At 33.8% G+C, this 18,329-nt stretch overlaps 1 protein-coding gene across 7 annotated transcripts in view; it reads left to right on the top strand.

The window, feature by feature from the left end:
• Positions 1–17,962, top strand: part of TANK (TRAF family member associated NFKB activator) — a 94,941-nt gene extending 76,979 nt beyond the window's left edge. For 5 of the 7 annotated variants that reach the window (XM_061135648.1, XM_061135647.1, XM_061135643.1 and 2 more), the window contains 4 exons: positions 6,724–6,800; positions 7,439–7,554; positions 13,119–13,690; positions 17,131–17,962. In XM_061135648.1, the coding sequence (XP_060991631.1) occupies positions 6,724–6,800; positions 7,439–7,554; positions 13,119–13,690; positions 17,131–17,307 (942 nt within the window). In that variant the 3' untranslated portion in view covers positions 17,308–17,962. The other 2 variants (XM_061135645.1, XM_061135646.1) reach the window with 2 other exon arrangements.
• The last annotated feature ends 367 nt before the right edge of the window (positions 17,963–18,329 follow it).

Genomic DNA, 18,329 nt, shown 5'->3' with positions numbered 1-18,329 from the left:
TCAGACAAGGATTTTCAGTCAGCTACTATAACTATGTCCAGTTGTCTATTAGGAGGTATTTAGGAAGGCAGGTAGAGAAGTAAGGTTTTGAAAGGAGAGAATTAACAGTAAGGTACTCCAGTTATCATGCATTGTCAGAAGGTTGAGAAACACTTAAACTGAAATTTTGGTTAAGAAACTGTTGCCAAATTGCCTCTGATACATGAACTGGTTTGTAAAATTTCAGTAAATCTATCCAGGTGATTTTGGGGTTTAAATTTCTTCTTGACATTCTTGAGCACAAAAAAAGGCCATACCAAAAGTTTCTTCCCCCAGGTAATATTTAAACATCAAAACTTGGCTTATAACTATGCCTCACTGAGAACTGTATTTGTTATATGACAGACAAGTTTTAGAATCTTAAAATTTCTTTGCATTGGTGCAATGTGTGTTATCCATCTTCCTCACCATGCTAGATGAAGTGAAGTGAAAGTCGCTCAGTAACGTTCGCTCAGTCAGTAATGTTCAACTCTTTGTGACCCTGTGGACTATACATAGTCCATGGAATTCTCCAGGCCAGAATACAGGAGTGGGTAGCCTTTCCCTTCTCCAGGTTAGATAACCTTACTATTTTACTCCTCTAGCAATTAGGACCTAAAAGCCAAGAAGTTGAGAGCCTGGGGTTCCAATTGTAGCCTCTCTTCCTACTAGACGGTAGACAAATTACTTGACCTCTCCAAAGCCTTAGTAACTATTGTAGTTAGTCGCTAAGTCATGTACGACTCTTTGCAACTCCATAGACTAGCCCGCCAGGCTCCTCTGTCCACGGGATTTCCTAGGCAAGAATACTAGAATGGGTTGCCATTTCTTTGTCCAGGGCATGTTCTGGATACAGGGATCAAACCTGTGTCTTCTGCTACCAGGGAGCCTCTAGCAAAGCCTCTAGCAAATGTTAAAATCAAATTCAAGTATTAATACTTAATTCACAAGATTGAGCTTCCTTGGTGGCTCAGTGGTAAAGAACCCATCTGCCAATACAAGAGATTCAAGGTCAGTTCCTGGGAAGATCCCTTGCAGAAGGAAGTGGCCAGCCCACTCCAGTATTCTTGCCTGGAAAATCCCATGGACAGAGGAGACTGGTGGGCCACAGTCCATGCGGTTGCAAAGTCAAACACGACTTAGCAACTAAACAACAACAATTCACAAAATTATGTGGATTAAGTTAAATAATATATGCAAGTTGCTTAAATAACAGCTATTTTCATGAAGATATTCTCTGTTCACCATGGTAATGATAAAACATAAAATGAGTAGTTAATGAAAAGAATTTTCCCAGATTATTTCGTTTTAAATGCAGTGTTCGGCAAAGGGGTGAGGGAAGTATGGGAAACCTTACTTTTTAAGATTAATCATTTATTTTCTGTTCCACATAAAAAGGCATTCCCACAATTAGATACAATTATTTGTTAAGAAAATTCAGCAAGATAACTTTTTTTAGTGTTTTATTGTAACATTGAGTTGATAGAAGTTTGGGGGGATTAACATTAAACCAAAACCCTGTGAAGCACTTGGAAATAATTGGGATATTTAATATTATTTTTATGTTGTTTATTTTCTTGCCATTCCTTCAGAACTCTGGGATGGATCCCATCTTGCCCTGGAATTGTTCCTGCATTGGTAGTGGATCTACCTAGCATACTGCATCATGCAGAACCAATAAGGCTCCTAGAATTTGTGCTCCTCTTGCTTTTCTAGATTTTCAGTAATACTGCTGAGAGTGAGAGAACCATAGATTTCACATGGTCATAAGTTCTTATAAATACAATTTCTGTGTATTTTTTAAAATTATATTTTGTCTTCAAACTTTTCTTTTAATATGCTTTTATATTCTTATCAAATCTCTTGTAACTTTTTTGTTCCTGTTTTCTACTTTAAGCTCTTCGCTTTCTTAGTCCATTTTTGTCTCAGTATATCTAAACTAACAAATGCAACCTCAGTTTCTCCTTTAACATTTCATTCTTAGTTTCAGAAATCTAAGTGATAACTGAATCCTTATTTTCAGTTTCTTTTTCCATTGCTCATTTTTCTTTTTCTGTAGTAAATTTTATTAAGCTAGTGTTTATAACTATTCCACAGTTTACATTCCCTTTACTGATCCATCCCATCTCACCTTGACTTCTTGGTTGATATTGGTTCCAAGTAAAAACATACCTCTCTTTTGTTTTAAAAGCATAATCTCAGAAGTAAAATCAAATATAGCCTACACTCAGCGGCCTGAGATACTGGAAAATAAATATTCCTTGTGCATGAAAGGATCTCAGCTAAATTTAGAGAGAATCTTTGATATGAATCCTAGAATAAAGTGTTAGTGATTGCTATAGTTCAAATACGTATCATTGAAAACTTATCACCTTTATTTAGTAATAGCCTTGTAAAGTTAAAATTCCTTCCATATGAGAGAATATACCCTAAAAGTATTAAAGAGTTTGAAATAACTCAATTTAATTTTGCTGACTTTAATTGTTCAAAATTTTTAAAAACTAATGATTTTAAAGAAAAACTATTAAGAGTCAACTAATGATTCTGATTAAAATTGTTTTTTGCATTTCTTCTTCTCCCTTTAGCTTTTTGGAGGTATAAATTGACAAATAAAAATTATATATATTTACAATGTGTAACATGTTTTGATATATGTATACATTATGAGATGATCACCACAGTCAAGCTAATTAACATATCTATCACTTCATATAATTTTCTTTTTTATTGTGGTGAAACCATTTAAGATTTATACTCTCAGCAGATTTCAAATATACATATAGTAATATTAACTGTAGTTGTCATACTCTGCTTTAGATCTCCAGAATTGATCCATCTTGCATGACTTAAACTTTGTACTCAACATCTCCCCCCACCTTCCCCCAAACCCTGGCAGCCACCGTTCTACACTGCTTCTATGAGTTTGACTTTTTTAGATTTCACATATAAGCGAGATTGTGCTATATTTGTTTTTCTGTGCCTCTCTTATCTTATTTCACATAACATAATGTCCTCTAGATTTATCCATATTGTCTCAAATGACAGAATTTTATTCTTTTTTTAAAGCTGATGTCTTCATCCGTAAAATGTGTGTGTATATACACACACAATATTCTATTGCATATATACCACATTTTCTTTCACTACTCATCCATCATCAATTGACACATAGATTGAATTCATATGTTTGCTATTGTGAATCATTTCTGTATTTTTTACATTGATTTATAAAAAGAACAAAATACTTTTAGTGCCAAATATTAAAAAGGCAGGCATTGGGGGAAATATACATTTCTTTCTTTGAAATGTTGATGTGTGACAAATCTTGGATTCCAACACAAAAATATTTGCTGTTATCATATGCGTTAAGAATAAGAAGGTTTTGGACTAATGAAATATTAGCACTTTTTCATTTTTCTCCTTCTTAAATATCTTTGCATAGTTAACTAGGTCTTGAACAGAACATTTTTTATATATACTACTCATCTATGAGAAACCTAAATTGATTTACACTAAAACAAATTCTCCCAATTTACATAAGAGGAAATTTAAGGAATCGTTTCACAACGTCTTCCAACTGTTTCAAATGGGTTTATCTTAATGATTTAGTTGAATGACTTATCCAGTGCCATACTGGAAGTGTAAATGAAAAGTACGACGTGTAAAACTCTTATTTCAGTATTCATTCCACAAGTTCGCCATTTCCAAACTAGTACTTGGAACAGTTTATAATGTTAAGTATTTTAAGTTTTAGTACCTCGAAATAAATTCATTTGTTGAATGATTTCATGTTAAAAATCTCCTAAAATATAATGTTCAGAGTTTTCTTGCTTCCTTATCTGAAGTTGTAGTAACTTCAATTTCCTGCAGTGCAGGACCCACCTGGATAATATTTGAAAATAGCAAAATATTAGTTATCTCTTCTAATATTTACTTACTCTCTGAGATGCTTACAAAACTGAGTAGTCTTCATTAGGTAAGATAATTTTACCACTTAAAAGAAATTCTGAGCTTCTGAGTTGCTATTAACTGTACTAATCTTAAATCCTATGAGAAAATAGATAATCTTTTTCAGAAAATTGTGTTTGATTGCTACAATGGAAACTAACATTAACTTTCTCTACCCATTCTAGATAAACCCGGCTTCAAAATGTACTTTCCTTTATTTTTTTTAACTAGCGTATTAAGATCTCTTGAATTTTCTCTTGGGATGTGGGACATAAAAATTTCATTTGAAATATATCAATAGTAACAGAAATAATAGTAAGTAGAGCCGTTCCTAACTCCAAAGAAACTTGAAGTCCTTAATTTAGATGCTTCATAGATTCCTCAGTAAGTCTGTCTTCCTTTACCTCCTGCCAGTACAACCCAGGAGTCTTTTCCAGATAAATTCAGAAGTAAGTCGACACAAGTTATTTGGCAAGCCAAACAAAAATTCATCGTTCTTTTCCTACCTTTTTCTTCACCTCTGTCTCCTCCCCCACCCCACCCCCACCCATTGGTCTTCAGGCTTCTTTAGTTTCAGAAGCAGTCATTCCTACTTTATGTCTAAATCAGTATACTTTGAAAACTGGAGAAGTCATCACTGTTTTCTTTAACTATCTTCATTTTCAGGCTAAAATTATAGGAGTTACTTCTCTTTGGTTATTTCTGGCTCCTAACACAGTTGTTTTTTTTTTTTCCATGTTGAGAGTCTCAGATACTAAATTTTAAAAGGAGATTATTAGTTTAATCACCTTTTTTATTATTTAAATTGTCAGGTGTTTCCGTTCTCTTAACATTACCTCTTCTCTATTTTGTTGCTATAGATTTAATATAACCTTTTAAGAGGTTTTTATTGTAGTGTCCTGACATGATTGGTTAGCTTTAAAATGTTGCCTTTTTGCCTGGTCTACACTAAAATCTACTGAGTGTTCTAATTGCACATAACACCAAAGGAAAACCTTGTCTACCACTTTTAAAAACAAACTGTGAATGTGAAAATGTCTTTTATATGACTGCTTTATAAAGCTCAGTGTGTGCATGCATGCATGCTTAGTCACTTCAGTTATGTCCGACTCTTTGGACAGTATCCCACTAGGCTCCTTCGACCGTGGGATTCTCCAGGCAAGAATACTGGAGGGATTGCAGTGCCCTTCTCCAGGGGATTTCCTGACCCAGGGAGCAAATCCATTCTCTTGCATCTCTAGCTTTGCAGGTGGCTTCTTTACCCACTGAGCCAACTGGGAAGCCATAAAGCTCAACAAAGCAGTTTTAATCCAGAAGAAGAAATGGCCTAAATATTGCAGACAAAAAGTATGCATCAGCAAATGATCTTTGTTTTACCTCAGTTTGAAAACATAATATATAAAATCGCATATGTTTGTGTTGCCAAAATTATATTTTACTACTTACTATAAACTAATAACACTATTTTAGAAATGTTAAGCAAACACTAGTATTTCGAAAAAGCTGGAAAAGTAGAACAATAAACTGAAGAAATTGGAGCAGATATGAATTTTAAGAAGAGCAAACTAGAATCAGATTTTTCCCTAAAGAACGAACAATACTCTTAAGAAATTAAAAGAACCTATTGGAAAGTAAGGTTATAAGGGAGATGTACTCAGGTGGTAAGCAATGAAGTAAAATTATCCATTTTAGTAATAGCTACAGTGACCTTAATTGAATAAAATCTGAAAAGTCACTTAATACAAAATACTGGTTTGAATTTGAACTTAAATAAGATCCTATGCAGTTTGGCCAAAGTATAAATAATTGAATAATATTAAGGTTTTTTCAAATATTTGAATTTATCAATTTGTAATTTTAAAAGTTACACAAAGTTCTCTAGGTGTGATTGAAGATTTTTTAAAAATCTAAACTATGCAGTAAATTATTACATGTTCTTTAATGTTGACTTGTATCGTGATAAGTGTAATACCAGTGGAAGCCACAGGGTGGTGGCAAGAACTTGTGTTAAAGGAGCTTAAATTCATAATTGCCCTGTCTTTAAAAATGATTGTTAAATGCTAAAGAGCTGTAACTTGGTTTTCTTTATTCCTCTTATACAGCTGCATTTCTCATCAAAGAATCTGTAGCAGACACTGATTTAGATGTATAGGCCAATAACGGAAAAGAAGTAAACTCACATGGATTTTTTTCCTAAAGTTTCTAGTCATGTCAGATGCTGATCAGAGTAGCAATTTCATCAAGATATGAGTTTGAGGAAATTCCTTGAATTATCAATACTGGAAATAGTATTGAAGTTACCAGAAATACTTCATGACTTCATCTTATTTTTCTATTTTCATTTTCCTTTTTCCACTGAATGTTCTCATTTTTTAAAAATCTGTTGTAATATATACATATATATGGGGCTTCCCTGCCTGATGCCTTACACGATAAAGAATCTGCCAGCAATGCAAGAGACCAGGGTTCAGTCACTGGGTCAGGAAGATCCCCCTGGAGAAGGGAATCACTCCAGTATTCTTGCCTGGAGAATCCCATGGACAGAGGAGCCTGGTGGGCCACAGTCCATGGGGTCACAAACAGTTGGACATGACTGAGGGACTAACACTTTCACTTTAATATATATAAACATATATATGTAAAACTAACTAAACTTACTTTTCAGTGAGGAAGATAAATGTTCCATTGTTTTCTGTTAATCCATTCTCATTTGAGTTTGGAAGCAATTTAAAGTGGTAATCATTTTATATCTTGAAGGTAAGAAGACAAGAGGTTTCCTCTCCAAGAAAAGAAACTTCACCAAGGAGTCTTGGCATTCCTTTATTCCATGAAAGGTAGTTCTGTGTCCTTCTTGGCCCACTCTACAAATTATAAATACTCAAATATATTTTTATTTACATATTTAAGTTTTTAGAAATTGTAAGAAACAGCAGCCTTTTAAAACTAGAAGAGATGAACTCAAGGCTTCTCCATGTTAAAATGACCTAAATAAGTCATACAGTTAATATCAGAGATGGTTCTAAAAACTGAATTCTCTGAAGTTCTCCTATTTCAGTAGAACAAGTATTATGGCCGCATCATTTTATATGGATAGATCTTTAATCTTTTCAATGTGAAAAATAAAAAATTAAGTTTTTTCTGTTTAAAATATCCACAGAGGACAAAAAGTCAATACATTGTAGTTTCTAATGCAAGAATGAGACAGCCAGCATAAGTGGAATATATGAATAAGGAGACATGCTAGTTTGTGCAATATGTATGTATTAGAACTTTATCATTTACTTTGTGCCTGGCTTGCCAAATATTAAAGTTGTTTTAGGAAATATTGTCTAGGAATTTAAAATGACATTTTTAAACTTGAACCTTTCAGTAATTATTTTGTGGTACATTCAAAGGTGCTTGTAAATTCAATCATGATTTTTAAAATTTGAAGATATAGTCTTTACATTTTAAAATGTTGATTTATTTTCAGAAGCTGTATAGAGAAGACTTTCCGGGATCTGAAAGAAGAATTTCATAGAATATGCGTGCTAGCTAAAGCACAAAAAGACCACTTAAGCAAACTTAATGTACCAACCACTGCAGCTGGTAAGGTTTGATTTAATATACAGTAATGTTAATCTAATTGGTTGAAATTGATTTCTTTTTGATTGTGAAAATGTTTCTAAATGCTTATTAAGTGCTGAGGATTGTGACTTGTGCCTTTCACCACTTAAAATGGGTAAGTACTGTTTAAATTCTATAATTATTACATTATATAATTATTGGCCTCTTCCCTCTATTTTGTGTGGCGCTATTCAGATTGAATTGATTGACATAATTACTAATCCTCTTAATAAGAAGTCCTACCTTGGAAAAATAAATATAGGATATATCTCTCAAAATCTTCAATTGCTACTGGGTGTCTTATTAAAATTAATTGATATATTAGTAAACAACCTAGAAGCTACACTATCATATATGAGCTAAATAAAATTATAATATTAGATTTGTTTTTTAACTTCTGCCTGAAAGTTAATTGTACACCATAGATACATTCTTCTAATTTGATTGAAGAAATAAACATTTCACATTTCATGAGTCCAGTTCTGTTGAAGGTACCAAGTGCAAATTTAGCATAAAATACAACTCAAAAGGAATATCTGTTTTACAGATACGTGCAGTGTGGTTTTTAAAAGCTCTACCCTTCCCTAAAACCCCAGACAGGCTTCCTGGTATTTGCTTCAGTGGTTAAATATGAATAGCAAAATACCAAGGAAGGATTGAATTTGGCTACCAAGCATCTGTGTAAACAAAAGGAAGGTAAACTGATCATTTATAATGATAAATTCTCTTTTACCCTTGTGATTTGAGATATTCTGCATACAGTTCTGAAGAGATGTGATTTACAGTTTTCAATCTGAAACACCCCTTTAAAGATCACTTCCCATTTCTTAAAACTCATAACTAGGCTATTTAAGAAATCATTTTATTGTGTAAATTCACTTTTTGCTTACTACTACCATTTTGTTTTCAGAAAAGGTACACAGTGTTCTGTTGGAAAAGCAAAACAATCTTTGTAAACAGACATAGTTTACTTCACGTCCCTTTGCTGTACTTCCCCAGAAAGAGCTCTGAGTTTCTACACTTTAATTTCTGTCATTTTCATGAGAAATTGATCTTTTCTACAGACTGAAAACACTAAGTACTTCTGAAGTAAAAGAATTATCTTTATTTAAAATCTACTAGCTATAGAGATGTACCTAGAATTCATAAACATGCCTCTTTGAACATCAACATCTTATCAAAACATTGTAATGGTGACATATTCCTTGTTACACAGAGAACCTACCCATTATCAATGGCATAATACTTTGACCATTTTTAAGTTGCACAGGTCTAAATATGAGTATGTATCTGTCAACTGGAATACTTAACTGGAGTGTTTAACTTCAGTTCCTTTCCCACTAAAACTGCTTCATAACAATATTCTTATGTTTTATATTAACTGTGTCACAAATAATAAATACAGCATTATTCTGGAAACATTTTAGGTCTTTTGTGCTACAAATTCCAATGAAGTTTTCTGACTCCAAACAAACCACAATATCACATATTCTGCTTCTGAAAGGAGTAGATAAAAGGGGAAAAAAAGAAAAAGAAATGTTTGGAGATGGGTTGGGGAAGACGCCTGCCTATTCAGGTTTATTTTAAGGGTGAACACTACGTTGAATACAAATACAAAGTAACTGTATTAATGTGATTTGCATAATATAGCTGGAAAAAGTATATTTAACATGATTGTCCCCTGTGTTATTTTTTTGTTAAAATTTGATTTTTACTTCTAAGAAACAGATATAATTCATAAATTGCTGAGTTAGTAGAGTTATAAATTTTCTTTTAACTTTTTCTTCTCATCCACATATGACAATAACCTTGAGAAAGGATAAAGATGAAATGTATGCTTAAGCAGTTATGGCTTCAGGAAGAAGAACTATTTGGTCCATGAAGCAGGGTCATATTTCATTGGGGATCAGGAGACAAAGATACAGGACTATAAGTTAAAACAACCATCAGATCTTTTTCTTTTGTCATATACCAGATAATTAAACTGAGAAGTAGTCCAAAGGGACAGCCTGTTCTTAAAATTTAGAAATCTAAAATTTAGAGATAAGTGTCCTTGAAGTAAACAAAGTAGAAAGACAATAAGCTCACCTAATCATATTTCTTAGTATAGTGTCAGAATGGAAGTGCTTTCATACAGCTTGAGTTTTAAATTTTCTAAGCTTAGATTTCTGGTAGCCTTAGAAATCTTAGGTTTAAACAAAAAAAAAAATTTTTTTTAATAGTAACTCTTGTTGCTTGAACAGATTAATTCAGAAGATTAATGTGCTGAGAGGTATGCCAACTAGCTATACTGAAAGAAAATATATGCTTTTTTATACTCGTTTGGGTTTTCTATGTTTTGTTCACAAAGGGGATAGATCTACTTCTGGAAAAGAAATTTAAAGCACATTTCTATCATTTTGGAGATTCTTTTCTATAATGTAGAAAGCAGCACGTTCAATGTGTCATAATAATTCAGAACAGGCTCTAGAGTTAGGCTGCCTGAGTTCCAGTTCCAGATCTACCACTCATTTATTAGCTGTGTAGCCCTGGAATTAACCCCTGAATTAACACACATACAATGGTTATAAGTGTGTGGCACATAGAAGTTCTGTTAATGTTAATAGTTGTCATTAGCAGCAGCAGCAGATTCTTTCGCTTTCACCCTGTTCTCCTATTGAAGAACATTTAGATAAGCGTTTCCTCCTTCTAAGGTGTTAACAAAATTTAGTTATCTCAAGAGGTGGTTCCTGGTTTATTATTTGCAATTAGTAAGTAATCTACAAAGAAAGTACTATTTCCTAGAATTTCCTACCATTTTTTTAAGTCTACTACCAGGAAAAATGACTACTTGAGAGTTAATGGACTTTAAGAACCTCAGAGGACAAAGAAATCCTGCCAACCAGTTGTGCTTGATCTTAATACTGTACCACTTCCCTTGTGGCTCAGCTGGTAAAGAATCTGCCTGCAATACGGGAGACCTGGGTTCAGTCCCTGAGTTGGGAAGATCCCCTGGAGAAGGGAAAGGCTACCCACTCCAGTATTCTGGCCTGGAGAATTCCATGGACTCTGTAGTCCATGGGGTCGCAAAGGGCCGGACATGACTGAGAGACTTGCGCTTTCACTTTTCACTCCTAGTTACAGACAGATTATCTAGCAAATGTAGATTATTATACTAAGCTCCATGGGAAAGAGAACACAGATTAATTCAGAATGCATTTATTGAGGGCATACTATGTGCAAGTTCTGAGCAGGGTACTGGAGAAAGTGGGAAACAAAACATAGTTAAGGACCTCAATAAATCTACCTTAATGGGAGAAAGAGGTAATTTGCAAATAAAATGCAGAGTGTTTAGTCCTCAGGGCACCCACAAGTCATTACTAAACCAGTCTTGGGAAGCCAGAGCCAGCCATCCAGAGAAGTGAATGCCTACGCCAAGAAATGAAGAGCATATAAGAGTTTGGCAAAGAGTATCAGAAAGGGGCAGTTCAGATAGTCTGCACCACATGCGCAAAGGCCCAAAGACAAGAGAGTATGGCCTTTGGGACAACTGTACCAAAGTTCATTAAAGCTGGAGTAAGGAATGGAGCAGGTGTGGTGAAAGATGGCAGCATGGAGACATGATCAAGGACCAATCACGCATTGTTTTATATGAATGTTAGGGCTGAAGGGCTTGGAGAGCCATGAGAAGGGTTTATTAAGAAAATAACCTGACCAAATACGTGTTTTAGAAAAACTAAGGCAGGGTAGGGGAAAGCAGTGTAGATAGTGGAGTGGATATGAGAAAAATTTAGATGCAAGGAAACAGTTCAAAGGCTGCTGTAGTTAATCCAGTAAGAGAAGATGGTACATACTAAAGAGAGGCAGAGGTATGTAACAGGATGAACTAAAGAAGCTGTTGGCATCGTACTACAATCATGTCCAAACAGTAAACATCTTGTGTTGGAATGTAGCTTGGCAAAGAAGAGAAAGGTGTCATGAGACTGTAAACACCAAAAGGAAAGGAAAAGAACGACATTTGTTAAGTGCTTACTGATCTGGGCAAATGCTGTATTGCACAGTGCTCTCTATACCCTGTCTGCTTAAATTGGCATCATTGGTTAATGTACAGCTTCACTGATGACTACCTTTTTAGCGTGCTGATTTTTAAAAAAATCACCAGCCTTCCCTGGTGGCTCAGACGGTAAAGCATCTGTCTGCAATGCAGGAGACCCGGGTTCAATCCCTGGGTCAGAAAGATCCAGTGGCAAAGGAAATGGCAACCCACTCTAGTACTCTTTCCTGGAAAATTCCATGGATGGAGAAGCCTGGTGGGCTACAGTCCATGAAGTTACAAAGAATTGAGCGACTTCACTTTCACTTAAAAATTTTCTTTTTTACCATTTGTCCATTTAATGAAAATATGCATATTACCAGCCTCCAATTTCATTGTCATCTTAAGTAACATTGTGGGGCGTAATTTAGCTTTTTCTAATCTCTCAATATCATCAGCAGGGAGAGTGCTTTGATCATCATTTTTTTGCATTGGAAAACGTAGCTCTGGTCGGCCCTACACTGAACTGTAGTGTTTTCTGAGTTCTTATATCTGCTTTTTTGTTTTTCCTGTCTCGTGCTTTCAGCTCTTACTGATGCCTGCATCCGCTTTCAACAACTCAGGTCCATACCTTGCAGTGTGCTGCTTCTAACCAGCTATGAACTAGGCAGACATCATCAAGCTTGTTAGAATGAATCTAAAATGAGAATAAGAGCAAAATTCATCAGTGGGCCTTGTGGCTCTAAACCTGACTCCTCAAAAGCACTATTTTCTTATTTTCTAGCTTTTGCCTATGTCCTTGGGAGCTGAATTTGTTGGAAAAGTATCTTCTAGATAAATGAGCTTCGGAGTTTCTAGTATCTACCTGATATTACCTGTTACCTAGAGAGGCCTTTTCTAAATGAGAAAATCCTATATTCACATAGAGTTTTCTGAACATGCATCCTAAAATTTCATCCTTCTTTTGCTTCCAAGCTTTTCTGTCCCTAACACCCACCACCACCACTCCCTCACATAGAGTAGACAGTGGCTAAGCTGATTGGTGATATATTAATATTTGTCACACAGACATATTATAGGGGAGTAAATGACCTAATTCATATAGATTCTTAACCTGTACATATATGTGATTGGTAAGGAGTTTCCCTTTTAATAACTTACTTGTCTAAGTAAGCTAACAGTTGCAGCTTCCATTACTGACAAAATGTTGAAATGTATATACTATAAGCAAATGTTTTTACGTGTAGAGCAAATAACTGTGAACAAGACTCAAGGCTTACAGCACAAGACCTAGGAAAAGACAAAGTAGTTAAACTGTGACTAATAAGTTATATTCCAGTTCACCCACTGGAGACTGCTAATATTTCTGTGTAAGATGGTCACAAATGTAAAAAAAAAAAATGCCAGTTGTCTTCAGTTACTATAAAAACCAATAGAAAAAATAATACTCATCTATCCAAAGCTAATTGAACATTCAGATTTGTAAGAATGATTGAAATGCGACTGTTTTCCTTTTGTGTTTTTTTCCCTGCAGAGACACAGTGCTCTATGCCTATACAGTGTACGGATAAAACAGATAAACAAGAAGTGCTGTTTAAGCCCCAGGCAAAAGATGATATAAATAGAGGTGCACCATGCATCACATCTGTCACACCAAGAGGACTGGGCCAAGATGAGGAAGACACATCTTTTGATTCACTTTCTAAATTCAATGTCAAGTTTCCACCTACGGACAATGACTCGACTTTCTTACATAGCACTCCAGAAAGACCCGATGTCCTTGGTTCTGTCACAGCTGAGACTGTGTGCCAGGATCAATTTAGTATGGAGCCCAGAGACAATCCAGGAAACTTTGTCAAAACAGAAGAAACTTTATTTGAAATTCAGGGAATTGACCCCATAGCTTCAGCTATACAAAACCTTAAAACAACTGACAAAACAAAACCCTCAAATCCTTGTATTAGGACATCTCTGGACAGAGCTCCGTGTTTGCCACTTGGAGACCATAATGCATTATTTGTAAATACATTCCCACTTCAGGACCCATCTGATGCACCTTTTCCTTCACTCGATTCCCCAGGAAAAGCTATCCGAGGACCACAGCAGGTAACTGTTTTGCATTAACAAATATATTATGTGTGAACACACATTTTGCCATGCATGCACAGATACGCATCTCTTTCAGGTTATCAGACATCTTTTTTAAACTACTGACTAGCCAAAGTTAAGCTTTCAACTAACAAAATCCAGGTCTTAAAATAAATGACTTGAAATTTAAAAGATGATTATGGCAAAGGTCTATTACAAAGTACCTTAAAATTTATGGCACATTTAAAAATAGATGTAAACCTTATCTATATCTAGTATGTGTCATTATCTTACCTAGTCCCTTACTCAGATTTTTACTCAGTATCATTGTTATAATAAGATTTTTTATTAAATTTTATTCAGTGAAGCCGATGTCATTTTTTATCAAAAAGTTGTATATATCATACTTAGCTTTATAAGAATGCATCATTTTTTAATAAGTAAATAATCACACTGTATATTTCTATTTCTGAAAATAAGTGAACTGTCTTTCAAATAATACTTTTGTTGCAGTCTCATTTATACAGTACTTAGGATCTGGAGGGTTTGGTTTTGGTTTCTAATCTGGCCCTGAACATGCAGCCTAATATATTTTTTAAATAGTCATTATATATGTATGATTTTTATCAAATTCTTTAGTGTTTCTAAAGCTTGCAGACTACTTTCAGCCCACCCTTATGCCACCCCAGTCCCTTCCTACCCTCCCTTTTATTCAGGTGCTATTACAAAATGATTCTTTAGGTTTAAAAAAATTGGGGATGAGGGTTAATGCCTGAAGACAACTGAAAAATATACAGTTGTTAAAATAAACAGGAGCTTGTAAAAAACTGCAGATTGATACAAGTGTCTAAAACAACTTAAGGACATTTGTTTGATTTCCCTTTGCCTTGAGATATTGTACTGAAAACCAAAAAACACCACCAACTTGATTAATACTCTTTGGCTTTGTCAGTATTTTTATAGGTTATAGACTTTTAAATCCACATACAAAGAAGGCAGTACTCAAGCTGTGGTATAGTTTAGCAGTGGAGAAAAGGAGGCAGCTCTGACAATAAGCTTTAATTATTGACTCACTTATGTTCTACATTGTACCTTATTTTACATCATATTCACAGTTATAGTTACTACTTAATGAAACAAATTAAATAATTTCATTTATTGCAAGTAGAATTCCTGTGGAGCTGTGAAGTACGTCAGTTCTAATGCTTGTTACTTCTTCCCCATTATATCTCCTGCTTGTTCTTTTACTAGTCTGTACGGTCATGTTTCAGTAGATGGCACCCTGCATTGTGCATTTGCTTTCTATGCTACAGCAAGAGAAACAGCTGGTATGTGATTACAACTTGATGGAAAAGTATTCAGCTTAAAAAATGCAGGAGAATTGGTGTTGAGCTGTCACAAGACATGGGGCATAAGGTTAGATAATTGATATTTTGGCAGAAAAGGCAGAGAAACTCGTTTGTTTTGAATGCTGTGTTACAGTTTAGGATTCAAAGGATATTTCTTAAAATGGGTTTTTAAAAACATTTTGTTGTTTTATTTGCTTTAGTAAAGCTACTATGAGGAATACAAAATTCTTGAGTTGTTGATAACAAAAGGAAGTGAAATTTTGGTTTCATAATTCAGATTTTTACTTTTATATCATTACTACTTAACACCTTTTTTATACATTCAGCTATCATAATAAAGTCTAAAATATATCTGTTTATTTTGCTTTATGTGATTTTCTTTTCTTCCTACTTTTGCTGAGTCAGTCATTGGGGTCCCAACCAAATTCTGTGAAAAGATCAAATCTGAACTAATAGGTCCTAACAGAGAAGGATAAGTATGGACTTTGAAAATTAATTGGCAGTAGAAGATTGGCTTATCAAATTTAAAAGCTAGTTTGCTCCTGAGCCTATAACTATTTTACATATTTTAATTAAAAGTATCTTTAACTTTATAATCTTTTATTTATATCCATATCAATTTCCCATTAGAATGGTACCTATTAATTTTTGTTTAAACTGCCAACACTAAAATTTAAGTCTAGATAACTCTTATATACTCACAGTTAGTACTGCTTTTCTTTTATCATGGGAGAAAGGAAATGATTTCACCCCAAATTTCAAATATGTATTTTAAATATTACTGTTTTTTGTTATAAAATTGTTGCTTCTCACAAAAGGATTTGAGTCAGTGTTATAAGCCCTCTGTATTGATACTTGAATGTATCTGGGTGCTTAGACAGACTTTGTATATTTACACCAACTGTACACAGCTGTCCAGTAAAATGTTTATAAGAAGACATTGATGACGTGAAACCCAAATGCTTCAGTTAGTAATATACTGTTTACGTAATGATTGGTTAGCCAGGATGAAAGAGATTGGTTAAGGGAATGAAAACTAACACTGTGTCAAGAGTTGGATTAGGTTGTTATTTTAAAAGCAAATTAGTAATAGGAGCACAAAGGGGTCTCTTTAAGTTGACTTTTTGAGGGGATTTTCCTCAGAGTGCCAGAGTTTAGATGTTTTAAGATAAGAAAGCAAATTTTAGAAATAATTTGGCTTATAGCATTTCAGGAAAATAAGATATTCCAGTCAACAAACATTTACAGAGCACCTACTCTTGAACTAAATGCTTTCTCTTATCCTTCTAAATATTTTTTTAATAGTAAATACAATTAAGAATATGTATGTGCTGCTTATTATACTAGAGGTAGTTCTGTTGAATTATGCTTTTCCATGATTCTTTAATTGGGCAACTATTGACAGGCTTCACTTTATTTAGCCACTTAGAAAAGGTAAGAAGGCCAAAGTATACACTGTATAACAGAAGCAAAATAAGAAGTCAAAAGAATGCATCCAGTGTTGGATTTTGTTGAAGGATTAAATATTTGAGGTTTCAAAAAAGAACTGATCAATAGAATTCATTTCATACTTAAAAAAATTATTTTCAAAAATTAAAGTACTTATTTCTAGGATTTATTCGTTGTGGATTTGCTGGTAAATGGTAGTAAAATTTAAATTACTCTTGATCAAAATGCATGTTCACACACATCAGGTCTAGTGTGCTGTGTATTAATAAAGGTCCTATAACTGAAAGTTTCCAATTAAAATAAAAAAGATAGAATTTTAATTTTTTTAAAGTCTCGGTATTGACTGTTGCTCCAGAACTATTATCACTGTGATAATGGGTATTAAAACATGCTGATGTTAAAGCTGAAAGATTTTTTAGTTTGTGAAGATAAAGTGTGTGAATATGTATTTTAAGTGATTCTTTAAGTTAAGCTATACCCTTTATAAAAAAGAAAATTGAGTCATGTCCTTGTGCTAATTCTATGGAAAGGTAATTTGCTTTCATATTAGGGAATTTCAGATATATGTATATATCCCATTCAAAAAATTTGAATTTGAAACTCAGTGCAAGTTGATTTTAAATACAAATAACAGAAGATGTTTTTGTTTGTTTCCTGCAGCCCATTTGGAAGCCCTTTCCTAATCAAGACAGTGACTTATCGGTACCAAGTGGAACAGGCTCTGAACTGCGTATACCTCGAGTATGTGAATTCTGTCAAGCAGTTTTCCCACCATCCATTACATCCAGGGGGGATTTCCTCCGGCATCTTAATTCACACTTTAATGGGGAGACTTAAGATGCATTTGAAAACAGACATCTCAAGTTCTACGTGATGATTTTGGGTTTGTAATATTATATATTAATACTTGATTGCAAACTTAGCTCAAGATCATTTACTGAAAAGTCCAGTCACTGCTATTTGAATTTTTTTCTAAACTTAATATCGTAACTGTCTTTTATTGCCTTTTAAAAGATTGTTTTGTACAAAGCTGTAATTCATTGTATTCATGTTTACAGTCTTTATTATGTATGGGATTATGCAATTGTGTAACAATAATTTATGTTTTTTCAAATGTCTAAGCTTATTGCTTGGGTTTCTAGTTAGATCTATTGAATGTGGTGATGTCAAATGTTTATAGGGTTTTTTTAATTTGTTTTCATTTTAAAATTTAGATTATTTATGCATTGGGTGTTCTTTTTGAATAAACCTATAATAGAGAATAGCAGACAAGATAAATATCTGAGTAAGTGCCAAACTTAAGACATTTGTTGCTCGGTGATAAAAATCACTGGTGGGATTATTTAAAAACTTTAGTTTTTTTTAAATAATAGACATAGGTTTAATTCTTTCTGTATGTATAGCTACATGGTGAAGTTAGTTAAATATTAAGAGTTGCTTATGTTGTGATAGTTAATGTGTTCTTTGTTCCTGAATAAAAAAATAAATCACATTTGGGGGAAATTCATATAATTCATGTTTCTTTCCAATAATCTGAAAGAAGGGTGATACCAGATCTGGTGACATTTTATTACAGTTAACAGATCACTTTGAAATTTAAAATTATTTTTCAAGCTAAACTTTCTAAAGGAACACGTTTGTCTTTAATGGGAGCAAATCTAAAACCTTGTAAGGATTATCCATATTTATTTATATTAGAAATGTTCACATTCTTGTTGAGAAATTGTTAATTCATTGTTAGCAGCCTGATGACCAGTGGTGGATATTTAAGAGAGAGGATACCAAATTCAGAAGACTGCAGAATTTTGTTTAAAATGAGACTTCCCTAGATTCTTGTCATTTAGGTTTCTCTTCCCTCC

Source organism: Dama dama, chromosome 33 (assembly GCF_033118175.1).
Source record: "Dama dama isolate Ldn47 chromosome 33, ASM3311817v1, whole genome shotgun sequence".
NCBI classification, from domain to species: Eukaryota; Metazoa; Chordata; class Mammalia; order Artiodactyla; family Cervidae; genus Dama; species Dama dama.
The sequence above is the reverse complement of the archived record's forward strand: the minus strand, read 5'-3'. Positions and strand labels throughout refer to the sequence as shown.